Source organism: Pipistrellus kuhlii, unplaced genomic scaffold (genome assembly GCF_014108245.1).
Source record: "Pipistrellus kuhlii isolate mPipKuh1 unplaced genomic scaffold, mPipKuh1.p scaffold_m20_p_13, whole genome shotgun sequence".
Classification (NCBI taxonomy): Eukaryota; Metazoa; Chordata; class Mammalia; order Chiroptera; family Vespertilionidae; genus Pipistrellus; species Pipistrellus kuhlii.
In genome coordinates this window covers 25,417,233-25,431,280 of record NW_023425438.1, presented here as the reverse complement: position 1 = coordinate 25,431,280, position 14,048 = coordinate 25,417,233, and the positions used below count along the sequence as shown (strand labels likewise).

The 14,048-nt window shown below is 41.6% G+C and overlaps 1 protein-coding gene across 1 annotated transcript in view; it reads right to left on the bottom strand.

Moving 5' to 3' along the window:
* EML6 (EMAP like 6) overlaps positions 1-14,048 on the bottom strand; it is a 191,351-nt gene that overhangs the window by 95,159 nt on the left and 82,144 nt on the right. Inside the window, exons 7-10 of the mRNA XM_036435332.2 lie at positions 7,657-7,858; positions 4,847-4,984; positions 2,574-2,830; positions 1,261-1,473 (exon numbers count right to left, since the gene is read on the bottom strand). Coding sequence (XP_036291225.1) covers positions 1,261-1,473; positions 2,574-2,830; positions 4,847-4,984; positions 7,657-7,858 — 810 coding nt within the window. The remainder of the gene's footprint in view (positions 1-1,260; positions 1,474-2,573; positions 2,831-4,846; positions 4,985-7,656; positions 7,859-14,048) is intronic.

The following is a 14,048-nucleotide window of genomic DNA, read 5'->3' as shown; positions in this document are numbered from 1 at the left end:
TCCCCCAACCCTCCTCTTCTAATACCTAACCCAAGCTCTACCTTTCCATTGCCATTTTCCAGGTTCAAGTTCACCCTACGAGGCTTGGTGATACAAAGGAGATACCAACTCTCAGTGAGTTGTGAAACGGATGCTTGTGACCAATAAGTATTGCTTGTGACCCCACTGATGTTTCTTCTGACTCCCCAGATTCCCTCCAGTTGCCTAACTTACTTTCTGTAAGTACATTACTCAATCTAACAAGGTGTGCCCTATTACTCAAAAGACCCATTAGGGAGAGAGAGGAGAGTTTGAATTTGGCATGCTGAGGTAATTTTGTGCAAGTATTTTAAAGCTGATATTCATTTTGTCAAATATAAGGGATGGTGATTTCGCTACGTATTTTATGTTCAATTTTGTACTGTAATTGCCATTGCTTCAAAGTTGCTGGTTAGCTCAAAATGACTTTCTGATTACATTTTCGATCTCTTCTTCCTTGCTCAATCTGAAAATCGCTCAAGTGAAAGAGTTTGCAGGCAGCAGCATGTCCCTGCTGATTACTTTGCTAAGATCAGATTTTCAGGGAGCAATCAGGAAGTCTCAGAGAAGCCTGTATGTGGGCTTTGCCTACACTTGCAAGGGAAGAGGAAGAGGTCATAAGAGGGTTAATTCAGCTATATTCTACCAAGCCCGAAAGTGTTACAAAAATTGAGGTAACAAGATTTAACAACAATAAAAGAAACAAAGCCACAAAATGTGAAGGCAGAGACAGTTGTTTTGAATCAAACTTCTCTCTCAAAAATGTCACCACGTATGGAAATCTGATTTGCAAAATCAGTGCTATGCTATAATTGTATTATCTGAAAGAGCCATCCCTTTCAGATTTCCTTTTACATATGCCTAAAAGGATTTGTTTTGCTTTGCCATGTATAATCACAATCAGCTAGGAAGCATAAAAATTTAATTACGATATTTTAATGTAATATCAAATTACGAGTATGTACATAAATATAAATAAAATAGGACTTGTTTAAAAAGTGAAACATGAGGGTTCTTAATCAAAAAACAGTGAGTAAACACTGTTAACAAATTCTGACTTCTATTTGCAAAACCCCGCATTTCAGAAGGTCAAAAGTATACATCAACAGCACATTCTGTGTAAATGTGCAAGAGTAATATGAATATATAGGTAAAATTAATAGTCTGCAGGAACTGACACCAAGAAAATAAGCCTTGTGCATGCCAAGACACATCTAAATGAAACATCTCTTCTGGCCTTACCTTTCTTGAGACAAGGAAACTTAAATAATTTGACCAGTCCAAAATCATCTCCAGACACCAGCACGGAGCTGCTGTAGTTCGCATCCACCGAGTTGATGTCAGTGACGTCAGTGTATTTTGGCCAAATTCCACTCACTTCCGGGCCTTTCACACAGGTCCAGGAGGCCCAGGGGATCCCTTTGATTTCTTCTTTATTCGCTAACGGCTTCCCAGCTGAAAATAACCGATAAACATTCATGTAATGTTACATTTATTTATTTTTAATATATGTTTGATTTCAGAGAGGAAGGGAGAGGGAGAGATAGAAACATCAATGATGAGAGAGAATCACTGATTGGCTGCCCTCTACTGGGGATTGAGCCCGTAATCCAGGTATGTGCCCTTGACTGGAATCGAACCTGGGACCCTTCAGCCCCCAGGCCGACCCTCTATCCATTGAGCCAAACCAGCTAGGGCTGTAAGGTTACATTTATATAAAAAGCAATTTTATTGTAAGTGGCTAACATGGATTCCATATTTTTTTCACATATGGGAAATATATATGAAATAGCAAGCAAAGAAAAGTACACACAGAAGTACGCACCTAGTAATAGAGCATTAACTAATCTGACAGTGCAAAGACTTTAAAAAATTGAAGTGATATTATATTGCACATTAATTTATGTTGATTAATTTCTCAATTAATTTAAAAAATCTAAGATATTACTTGCAGTAAAGATTCCTGTTAAGTTTTTCCTCTTACATTAAAAAATCATAAAGATTATAATACAGAAATCTGTCTCTTATTCATGACATTTTAGTATCACAAACTGTTACTAAACGAGTATTAGGTAAGTTAGATGAACCACATATAAAATTTACAGTGAGGTGTTACAAGTAAAAATTATATTTTTAAAAATGCTATTAATACATTTCACCAAGTAATCAAATAATAGGGGCTTCCACTTATGAAGAACAGAGATTTGAGACTAAAGCGATCACAGTAAGTAAAAAATGTGACCCTCAAATCTTTAGTATTTTTAGTGTTTTGTAGAATTTTCTCTTTCTTATCTTTAAGCATTCTTTATGTATATCCTTTATCGTAACCGTTATAAGTACTTATGCCCAGTTGATGCCTTGTCTTTGCTTGGTACTCTCTCATGGTGCAATTATTTTTTATTTTAATGTGTCCCAATTTATTAATCTCTCCTTTGAGAGTCCAGGATGTGAGGGTCTTGTTTCTGAAAACACTCCTTGCCCTAAGGTCATAACAACAGTCTCACAGTTCCTTCCAAGTCCTGCTTTTCTCGGACCTCAGTGCCTGCGTGACTTACACGGCATTCTGTAGAACAGTAGTTCTCCTGCACCGTCGTTCGTTTGCAAGTATTTGCTGTCCAGAGACCAGTCGATGTGCGTAATGAAACTGAGGGACTTGTTGCATTCCCCGATTTTCTTATACCGCTGGGCAACCGCATAGACGTCCACGGGGCCATCGTTGGATCCCACTGCGAGATAAGAACCATCTGGAGAAAATTTCATTTCATGAATGACTTCTTTTCGATCTTTGATATGAACCACTTCTGTCATATCTCTATAAGAATAAAGAGCAAAGCGATAAGCAGCAAATCTAGAAATAGGAACCCGAGGTCATGTATTAAAGTATGTGTGTCAGAGAAAAAAAAAATGTTTGAAAGGGAGGAAGTACCTACAGGAATTAGAGAATTAACTTCAGGGGGAAAAAAAAAGATATAAACTTTATTTAAAATTTACAGCCAATTTAGAAAAAAATAATATTTAAAATAATATTTTGAGCTTTCAAAGAACCAAGAAAATTTAATAAAATGCATATTTGCTTTCATGCTCAATTATATATTATTTTTCTCTAAAAATTTTGTTGAAAAATTGAGGTTTATAACATTTTTTAAAATATGTCATGGAAAATAGTAGGTATATCAAGGTAAGAATAAAATCCTTTTTATATTTTAAGAACAAGGAAACTACTTACTGCTTTTTGCTACAAGAAGAGCAAAGTCAAAAAGCAGAAAAGGAAAATTACTTATTTTTAATGCTAAGTTGTTATGGGATTATTTAACTCTGACTATGGAGGGGCAATAATGCATACATTGAATCACCTAAGTACCCTATGTCCTTTCTGACCAGATTCTGATAAGAATTTCTGCCCTCACTTGAAAGTCCACTGAGGGTTTTCCTACAACTGTGAGAGAATTATGATTGGCAGGTCCCCAGAGCCAGAAATGATGCCTTCATCAACTCCAAACCAAATTGAATGCATAAATAATGCTGAATATTTGCTCCACATAATTCCTCACACTGGCTGTCACTTAATAATAGCACTACAGTTTACTACAATATCATAAAATAGGTGTGGGGGGATGTTTTTTGTGGTGTGTGTTTTTTGTTTTTTTTTAATTTTGGCTTGGAAAAGCTATTAAAAAGAAAAGAAAATCTGGTAATTAGCCATCTTTCCACACATCACTAAGCAGGAAAAGAAAATGTTGCCCACCAATTTAGTCCTAAGTTATGGGTGGCTGTTAATGAGAATTCAGTGCCAAGTGCCTTTTTCAAAACTATCTAGAATTTGCTCTGTGCAAAACAAGGCATACCTAATTTCTGGCCGCATTTCCTTTCTGTAATCACAAAATGGGTGAGCCGAACCAACAGCCAACACATTTAGAGAAATTACAAGGGTGGATGATAATTTTTACAAAATTATATAGGAAGATTAATAAAGTATGAAATATCCTATCTTATTGTCAAAGGTGAGTGGTAGACATCTTTTACGCACGCTCACCTCTAACAACCTGGGGCTGCTGGAGGCTGCTCTGTTCCTGCTTCCTCTTTCCTTGGCTCACTACAAGCACCTCAGCCCTCGCCTAACACCCGTGGGACCAGATGAGCTTGGGAATTCACTATTCATTAGACTTTTTTCAAGGTTCGTGTATAATATGCCATGTAACTTCACCCTGCATGGATGCATGGTTATTCCTGCTAAGAGATTAACAGATCATATACAGTCTCACACCAGTCCACTGAGCAGGCTGAGCTGCCAAGTATGTCACTGAAAAGAGGTTTGTATTTTCAGAGCGTGGATGTCATCATTACACACAGGACTGTGAATCTGTACTGTTCCCTAGGTGCATTTTCCCTAAGGTCCCAGAATCTATTTTGACCAGGAGAATCTTAATTCTAACAAAAGAGCATCCTTTTTTTTTTTTTTTTTAACTTTTCTTTAAATATTTGTCAATTACAGTTTACATTCAATATTATTTTGTTTCAGGCGTACAGCATAGTGATTAGACGATCACGTACTTTACAAAGCGGTCCCCAATATTTCCAGTACCTACCTGGCACCCATACACCGTTATAACAATATTATTGACTATATTCCCTATGCTGTACTGTACATCCATGACTATTTTGTAACTACCAGTCTGTACTTCTTAATTCCTTCACCTTGTTCACCCAGCCCCCACTCCCCCTCTCCCATCTGGCGACCATCAGGTTGTTCTTTGTGTCTAGGAGCCTCTTGGTTCATTTCTTTTACAAAAGAGCATCTTTCCAAGCCATTTTCAGTATCGGTACATGCCTGACTCGGAGAACAATGAAAGAGCCGTCCTTCATGCCCAGGGCCAGCTGGGACCCATCGGGGCTGAAAGCCACACTGCGAACTGCTTCCTCCATGTTACAGCGGGCGATCAGGGCGTGGTCAGCCAGGCTCCACAGCCTAGGCACAAGAACAGAGAAACAAAACCAATCCGACGCTCATCACCAGGCCACCGAGGCGGGAAGGTCCGCTGACCTCGGTGTGGTCACAGCAAGGAAGGAGGCGGTCACTTCACACTCGTGTCCTTCCTGCTGGCAGGTCTGGGAACCCGGGACGGGTTGTCTCTGGGTCATTTCCCCCATCCGAAATACCCAGCAAGAAATTTGAGATAACATTTCCAAAGATTTTTATAGTCATAGATAAAAAGGAAATTGTGCATGTATGGTAGGGGGAGGGGGGGCAATGGTATATGTACAGAGATAATAATTTAATTTTAAAAAATTAATAAAATAAAATAAAAAGGAAATTGTAAACACTACCTTCACACAAAATCTTACTTTTCTCTTTGGAAATTAAAAATTGTGCTTTACACATGCCAATCGTTATTAATAACTTACAGGATAAGAAGCACTACTAGATACTATTATTGTTCATATATATTCCCTTCTAGTTACTGTTATTTACGCACATAGAGATTAAAATACACATTCTGTTTCGCTGGCCGCCCTAGAAAGAAAACCCAGCTGAGAAGGAGAACAGCCAATGACAGCCCTTGGAACCAAGATGGTTCCAAAGTCAGCTGTGCTCAGTCATCCGTCACCCGTCCTCGTCCATAAGCTCCCTGGGTGCCCCACTGCTGACAGCCCCACTCACGGCTGGGACAGGAACTCTCCACAGTACCCCTGGCAGAAAGCATGTTACTGCTGAAGAAGCCGGGGTCAAGGGTCAAGTGCAGCTAGCACACACTTTTCAGCAGCTCTGGAACCCTATTTCAGGCACCTCCAACTGGGTAAACATGAACTAAATGGTTGAAACTACAAATGAGGGTTTACATGTGAATTACAATTGTGGTACCGGATTTCTCCCTGTTAGTACTTTTAAGACAGTCTTCTCTCAACACACAACCAACATCGGTTAGGCAGACCGACAATTTAGAATGCTGCCACAGAGGGGAGAGTAAGCACACGTGGTGGAGTTTCTCTAATGCATTCTGCCATCAGGAGGGCTGGGGCCAGCTCCTTACCATGCAGAGTCGCATGGTGAATAGTCTGCTGGTCCTTTAGGCAGCGGGCACTGTTCAGTCTAAAGCTTATGGTATTCTTTCAATACCTCCTCGTCCATTATTCATCATTTCATGCTGTTTTTAGCCATGTACTATTTTCAGCGATGTAAGTTTTGCTTTACCCTCACTCCTCAGTGAACTGTACTAGCCTTACAAAGTCACTCAGCTTATCTTTCTCTAGAAATTATGACTTGTATCTTTCCTACATCTCCATACTCCGAGTAAATTTACATTTAAAATGTTTGGCCAGATTAATGGTTGAGGAGACCAAGACAAATTCTAGCCATCAGGGCTCCTTGGGAAAGTTTGCGATTCCAAGACTCAACACATTTATCAAAATACAAAAGCCAAGGACTCTCTTAAAAACATTTCCATCTGGATGGTTATGGATCCAGCTTCTCAGGTGTTTGACTAACCTGGTGGAATTGTTTTGGCTGTTGAGGCAAAGCTCTGAGTGACGGAAGGAAAAGGAAGAGAAGAGGAGAGAGTGGGTGAAGACCAGTGTAAGCCAAATACACATTTATGTCACGTGAGGGGACAACTGGAGTTGCCTTCACTGATTTTTAGATGGATGAGGCACAGTGCTTGGCAGAAACTAAACACTGACTTTTAGATTGTACTCTACTGGTGAGTATGCGATTGTATCTTGAATAGATTCACAGACATATAGAGTAAGGGCAGGGGTGGGGGGAGCAGGAACCCTAGTCTAATTTATAAGGTTCTGTTTAAACTATTAAAATCCAGAGGCAATCACCATCCATTCGGACTAATCAGCCCCTTCCTCTCACCATCGCTCAGTCTTTTCCGACCCGTTTGTTGTTAAGCACATTTAAAGCCTAATTAAATACGAAAATCCTGAAATCAGTGTAATAGTCTTCACCTTACACTTTTAAGTGCTATACTCAGTCCTTCAACAGTCAGATATTGGAATCATATGAATTTGCTCATTTTACATGACGTCATGCTCTCAAAGAGGAAAACATGACCCATCGCGAGACCCTTTGGGGTCCTGATAAAACCGCAGACTTTCTCAGGAACCAGCGCTTTCCTTGGACTTGAGGACACGGTTCAACATTTCATCTGAGAAATTACAAAGAAATCATTATTCATCCGGGTGCTGAAGAGAACTTTGCAAATCACAACGTGCGTTCTAATGGTGACAAGTGAGCGTCAGAGCCTGTGAAAATGCCGTGCAGGCCCCGGCCATGTAAGCACATGTTAGGAGCGAAGGTATGAGGGGGAGATGCTAGTCACGCGCAGGAGTGCACTCAGCTCCCAGAACCGGAAGCCAATCTCACCAGTAGTATTTTCACTTCTAAGAACAATTTTATGACTTACAATGGAGCTTCACTTCTAAGAACAATTTCATGACTTACGGTGGACCCAGACTAAGATAAAATACCAAGAATTCAACCGCTGGTGAGCTCACTGTCTTCACCTTCCATGTGGGAGCTGTGTGGCTCTGCCCTGTGGTTTGGCTTGCTCCTGGGTAACAAGCAAACTTGGCCCAAATAAATCCGTTATCCCAAGGAAGTCAGTGAGGCGACGATGGCCGCCGCGGGGTCCTCACCTGACAGAGCGGTCGTCGCTGCCAGTCACGGCCAGCGGCTTCTTGGGGTGCAGGGCCAGTGCCCAGAGCTCCCCCTCACAGTGGCCTTGCAGGATCAGCATGGGCTTGTCCCGTTCCCGCACAATCACCTCGAATATCTCGCTGTCCTGGGTCCCTGCTAGGAGGCGGTCTGCTTTCCAGCACACGCTCCGGATGGAGAGGCCTGGCAAAACCAGAGACGGCAAACAGAAGCAGGTCTTCACATCACTTACAAGTAAGAGAAAACGCCTTTATTGAATATTCTTCCACCAGGACAGCAACCAGTGCAGCACCTCTTAACAATTCCGGAGGGGGGTGAGGCACAGTGTGTGTGTGTGTGGGGGGGATCCACATACCAGACCCTGTTACTCACCAGTTCCTTACACGTGCTGGCCCTTTCCCCCCGCCCCTCGAAACCTATTCTGCAAAAGCGTGTTCGCTCTTTCCTGTCTGACTTGGGATGATAATCCATTTTTACAGCTGGATATTCATTTGAAGGGGAGAAATTGGTCTTTGTGAAAGCCTAACCCTTCCTGAAATTATTTCCTTTTGACCTGTATGGAAAAGTTAATAATCCCTTCATTCTTGAGGATGTTAACATTGCATTAAAATTACATGGGGCGGGTACTGCAGAATAGTTAACTATCCTATTAGGCAAATTTAATATGTATTTGATCAGAACCCAGACTCATTGTGTGGGACAACAGATGCACCACGTCCCAGAAACATGCAAATGAAACTCTAATTTCAGTCTCAAAATATCATCAAAACATCAATTGATGGAATCTTCTCTAAAAGCACAGCGTTCCTTTTAAATCCGAACTTCCACCTCTGTCACATGATCCCGTCTTTTTGCTCTGCAATGAGCGTGACCTCTCAAACTTCCTGCAGTCTGTCTGCCCCTTACTGGGTTCACTATGTATTTACTCGCACAGTGAAGTTTCTCATGTCTGAATTAGAAATACAGAAGCCACCCCACTTTCATAACTACTTTAAACCAGGTAAGGATGTGATAGGCTTTGAGTCTTTAATGTAGAACAAGCAAGTCAAACTCACGGCCTGAGGGCCACATGCCTCATTTATTTGGCCCGTGTTAGCCTTTGAGTTTGACAAGCTGGCTGTAGAAAGTACAGAAGTCAGAACACCTGGGCTTTCACCCTGCTCGACACCTGACTGGCTACACAAAGAAGAGTCCCTTCTCTCTGGGACCAGGCTTTCTTCACATAAAACATAGACCATACCTATGGAGACCTTGGAATTTGTCACCGAAATTGGGACCCACCGAGAGTAAAAGGGGGCTCTAAAAAATAATAAAATTTACCTAATTTTTCAATTTATTTTAACCAAGAAAGTAGTTGTATGATGTTGAAAGACTGATGTATTAACTAGTTCTATTAAAATATTTTCAATATTAAATTCTAATAATACTTCATTATTAGACATTAAAAGTCTAAGCCAAAGGGATAAACAGGCAAAGCACAGAGGATTTCTAGGACTGTGGAACTATTCTGTAGGAATAATGCTAGATATATGCTAGATATATGATGTTACACATGTGTCAAAACCCGTCGACTATATAACACCAGGAGTGAACCCTAACATAAACTATATAGGCTTCGGGAGATAATGATGTGTCAATGCAGGTTCACCCACTGTGACAAATGTACCCCTCTAGTGGGAGATGCGGACAGTGTGCCTATGGGGTAGGGGACATATGAAAAATCTCTGTAAATTCCACTCAATTTTGCTGTGAACCTAACTGCTCTAAAAAAAAAGATAAGTCTTTTAAAAAATAATTCGGGGCAATGTTAAACCAGATGGGATGCTGAGACAACAATAGGGTTAATTGGGGGTGGGGGTATATGGATACTCTATAATTCTCATCTTAACTCACTGTGGTCTCAAATGAATCAAATGAGATTAATTCATTTACTGATGAAATAGTAATTCTTAAAGCACAAAGCTATTTTTACATGAGATATCTCTCTTTATTTCTTGGTCTGAATTCACTGTTAATGAGTTTTAAAAGGGAAGGAGCTAGCGCACAGGCAGGCATTATTCCTGCTGTGAGGAGGAAGTAGGAATATCTTGGCAACAGCTAATTCAGGGTCAAATCTTTAGCTCGACTTACACAGAAAAAAGAGAGAGGACTCAGTGTTACTAATGAAAACTGTAATACAACTGATTGCACAGAAGTCCAAAAGATTATAAAGACTGCTATGAATAATTATATGCCCACAAATTGAACCATCTAGAAGAAATGCATACAGTCCTAGAAACGTATAAGACTTCCAAACCTTAATCACGAAGAAATAGAAAACAAGAACAGACGAATAACAAAGGAAGAAATTGAATCAGTAATTAAAAAAAAAATACCTCCCAACAAAAAAAAAGTCCAATACCAAAACATTTAAAAGAAGAGTTAATTAATTAATTAATAAGTCAATCCTTCTGAACCTCTTCCAAAAAATAGCAGAGGAGGGAACACTTCTAAACTCATTTTAGGAGGCCAGCATTACCCTGATACCAAAACCAGACAAAGACACTACAAGAAAATAACAGGCCAATACTCTTAATGAATATAAGTGCAAAAATCCTCAACTAAATATTAGGAAACAAAATCCAACAATGCATTGAAAGGATCTTACAGCATGACCAAAATGCATGATCAGCTTTAATGCCAGGGATGCAAGGATGGTTGAACATTTGGAAATTAATCACTGCGATACAGCACATTAACCAAATGAAGGATAGAAATCATGGTAATCTCAACAGATGCAGAAAAAGCCTTTGTCCACAGTAAACAGGAGCATGTCGCTTCTCCCCACGGCCTCTCACGGTGTGTCCAGTCGCTTAGGCTAAATGACTTGAAAACTGAAATTTCTCCCCAAAGATCTGGCATTGCCTTTGGTCCAGTGTGCTAACATTTCATCTCTCCATCACCCTCCACCATTTTTTACCATCTTGTTTTGGGGAACTAATTCAGAAAGGTACAAGAATATCATAACAAACAACCTACCACCTGGAATGAACAAATGCTAACACTTTTAAAATATCTGCTTTGTCTTCCTTTTCTTAAAAAGAGGTTTAGGAACAGAGAAGAACCTTCCCATCAGCCAAGACTACTGAGCCAGCCGAGTTACACGGCGTCTCCAGACTGTGTCCAGGGAGCTCTTGGATTCCCCAGAGGAGCCAGCAGAGAGCCAGGATGGGAGAACTCAGGGCGCAGAGTCTGAGGACCCCCCCCCCCCCCCCCCCCGTTTCCCCCTGAGAGCCTCCTCATCTGTTCTCCGGGAGGTTTCATTAAAAAAAAAAAAAAAGGGGGGGGCGGGGGGAGTTCCACAGAACCAACCAACGTAAGATGGAAGCTTTACACAAAGCCAAGGCAATGAAGTCAAATCGATATAAATCAGAGAGGGAGGGGAAAGGAGATAGTGGGAGTTGTTCCATTTTCATTGTTTACGACATAAACTTAATGAGCTGTGAACATTTTCTCTCAGAAACCAGCTCAGGCTCTTCACAGACACTCAGTTCCTCGAACAGATACATTGCATTTTGTCACATCAGACAAGTCAGCCCCAGGGGTCCGCCTGTGACAATAACTAGGACACCGCCCTTCTCACTTCCTACACAACCATTTCTAGTAGGAATTGCTTCCTGAAGACACCTCAGGAGGTAGAGAACTGCATTCAAGTTTCCTAATCACGTTCTGTTTTCACCATTTCTGAACCCAACTGCTGCTCTGCATGCAGCCAGTGAGAAGAGAACAGCTTGGTCTCTTCTGGGCACATTCTGGGAAGACCCTGGGGAGGGGCTGGTCCCTGGCAAGATTCTGATAGCATTTGCCTTCTCTGTCTACCCATCTGGCTTGGTTTTAACGTCTCCAACACCAACGCAGAGCACAGTAATGTGGCCTCCTAGCCAGGCTGGCCACTGCATTGGGAAATAAGCTGTTCTTGCTTCATTGTATTCTGCTCTGGGAGTCCGAAAAACACAAGGCAATGTTTGGAATATGGTTGTAATTCCCCAGAGACTCAGGAAGAACCATTTATTTATTTAAAACCACAGAAAGGCTCTTTTGTTCTGGAAAGGTGCATGTTGAAAGACCTTTGTCAGTATGAACTGGAGGCATTGTGCTGAATTTGTAAGGTGTCCACATCTTGGACACCATCGCCTGATCTGCAGCGTTGCTTTCTCGGGAGCTCGTCTGTGAGATTGTGGGGCTCTGGCCTGTGCTTGGTCCAGACTGCCAGCAGACGGCAGTAGAGAGCAACCACCCACTTAAAAATCCTCCAAGACCAAATTCTCATCAGCCCTCTGTCCAGTTTTACATTTAGATAAAAGAGTGGGGAATAGTATCCTTCTAATCCTCTGATAGCCCTGAAACCCAGGGATGGGGAGATCTGGAGTCAGGAACATCATGAATATTAACACAGACTTAAAGGACATTGCTTAATTTCCATTAATTCATTGAATGGTTAAGCACACAGACTGGATTTATATTACAGCGCCATTCCTTCCCAGCTGTGTGACATGGAAAGTTATTTAATCTTTCAAATCTTGTTTTCTCATCTGTAAAGTGGAGAGAATATTAGGCCTCACACTTCAGAGCACTGCTATAAAGATCCAAATACAACAATATATTTAAAAAAAACTTCACCCAGTGTCAGCATTTAAAAAATTAACCAATAACAATGAGTATTGTTATTTTAAGCAGAAAATTTTGGTGCTTTTTAAAATTATTATTATTACTTTTACATAATAATAGTTTTAAATAATAATAATAATAATAATAATTAGTTTTACATAATACACATTCTGGCCCTGGGGATGGTCTGTACCAGGAGCTATGAAGAAATTGCTGCATGTGCCCCCTGGTGTTATAACTTACTTGTTGATTATCATGCTGATACGCCAGCCCTGCAGCCTCTCAGAAGGAAAGGCTGTGGCCCAACACACAAAAGAGAGAACAAATTATTTTGGGAATGAAATGGCTTCCTTTCCCCTCTCCCTCCCCCGCAATTATCTGGCCCAAGAAGGGAAGACTGGCAGCAGGGAGGGAGTTGGTACTCATTAGTGGTCTTAAATCCGGTGCTCCCGGGCCTGGCATATGGTAAAAGCCCCAGAGCAGCTGTTCTGCCCCTTGCTGGGCCTCGGATTCTACATGGAAAATGTTTTTAAAATACAGTTGTCTGGCCCCGACCCAGCATTCCTCTGGTGGGTCTGCAGGAACCGCAGCTCCCTGGGGCTGAGAGCCACCTGTTGAGAACCATTACCAAGCTGTTCCCCAGACATGAGCCAGGTTGTTAAAAATGCTGATTTCCAGGCTCCATCCCCAGGTGATTCTGACGGAGTGATTCTTCAGCCACATGTTGGAAAACTCCACCCCCATGCATTAGAAAGCCCAAAGATGGCAAAAGAAAATGCAACTTTTCAGAAGCTGATCTAGTCAAACAAACAAATCTTGGGGGACAAGCATCCTCACAGACATGACTCAGCCCTGCACCCAGAGCTCCATGCACAACCAGGAATGCTAATAACAACTCAGGAGCAGGCCCCGGGGACAGCTCAAGGGCCCTAGATGGGACCAGTAAACAGCATAGAAACTTGCATTATTTTCCCAAAGTCCCACAGTGGGAACAGTTTGCTGAAAAGCTATACAGAAGAGGCAAGAGGATGGCAGATATCTTGCAGAAGATTCCTATGAGGAAAAACCTGTAATTCTAGAATGCAACGTGAAATCTACCCTGAACATACTGGGAAGCAAAAAAATCACTGGGGATAAATGGGAAACAGAATTATTTCAAGCCACAGAGACTGAATCTGTCAAAACCTAACAAGAATATGTCAACCAATATGGGAAAACAAAACAATGGCCTACGGACTGGAAATATTCAGTACACACCCCAATTTTCAAGACGGAGATGCTGAAGAGTGCCATGAGCAGGGGGCCACCGCTCTGACTTCCCACACAAGCCAAGTGATGCAACAAAGCCAACACCTCACATGGATGCAGAAATGCGACATGCTCGAGCCGGATTCATAAAAGAGCATCGAGACCTAATTGTGAACATTTGTTGGACACTAGAATTCTCTACAGAACTTCAGAGGAAGGTTCGTCTGTTTTATAGGCTACGAAGCCTTGAACTGTGTAGATCACATGTGTCAAACACAAGGCCTGCGGGCCAAATCCGTCCCGCCAGGCCTTGCAATGTGGCCCGCACCGCGCTGTCATCACTGCACTCCGCTGCGTTTCCATCACAATGACAGTTTATGACTGTTCAGTAAACCATTCGGCCCGCGATTTAGGCTGGATTTTAGATTTTGGCCCCTTCTCTGATTGAGTTCGACACCCCTAGTGTAGATCATGAAAA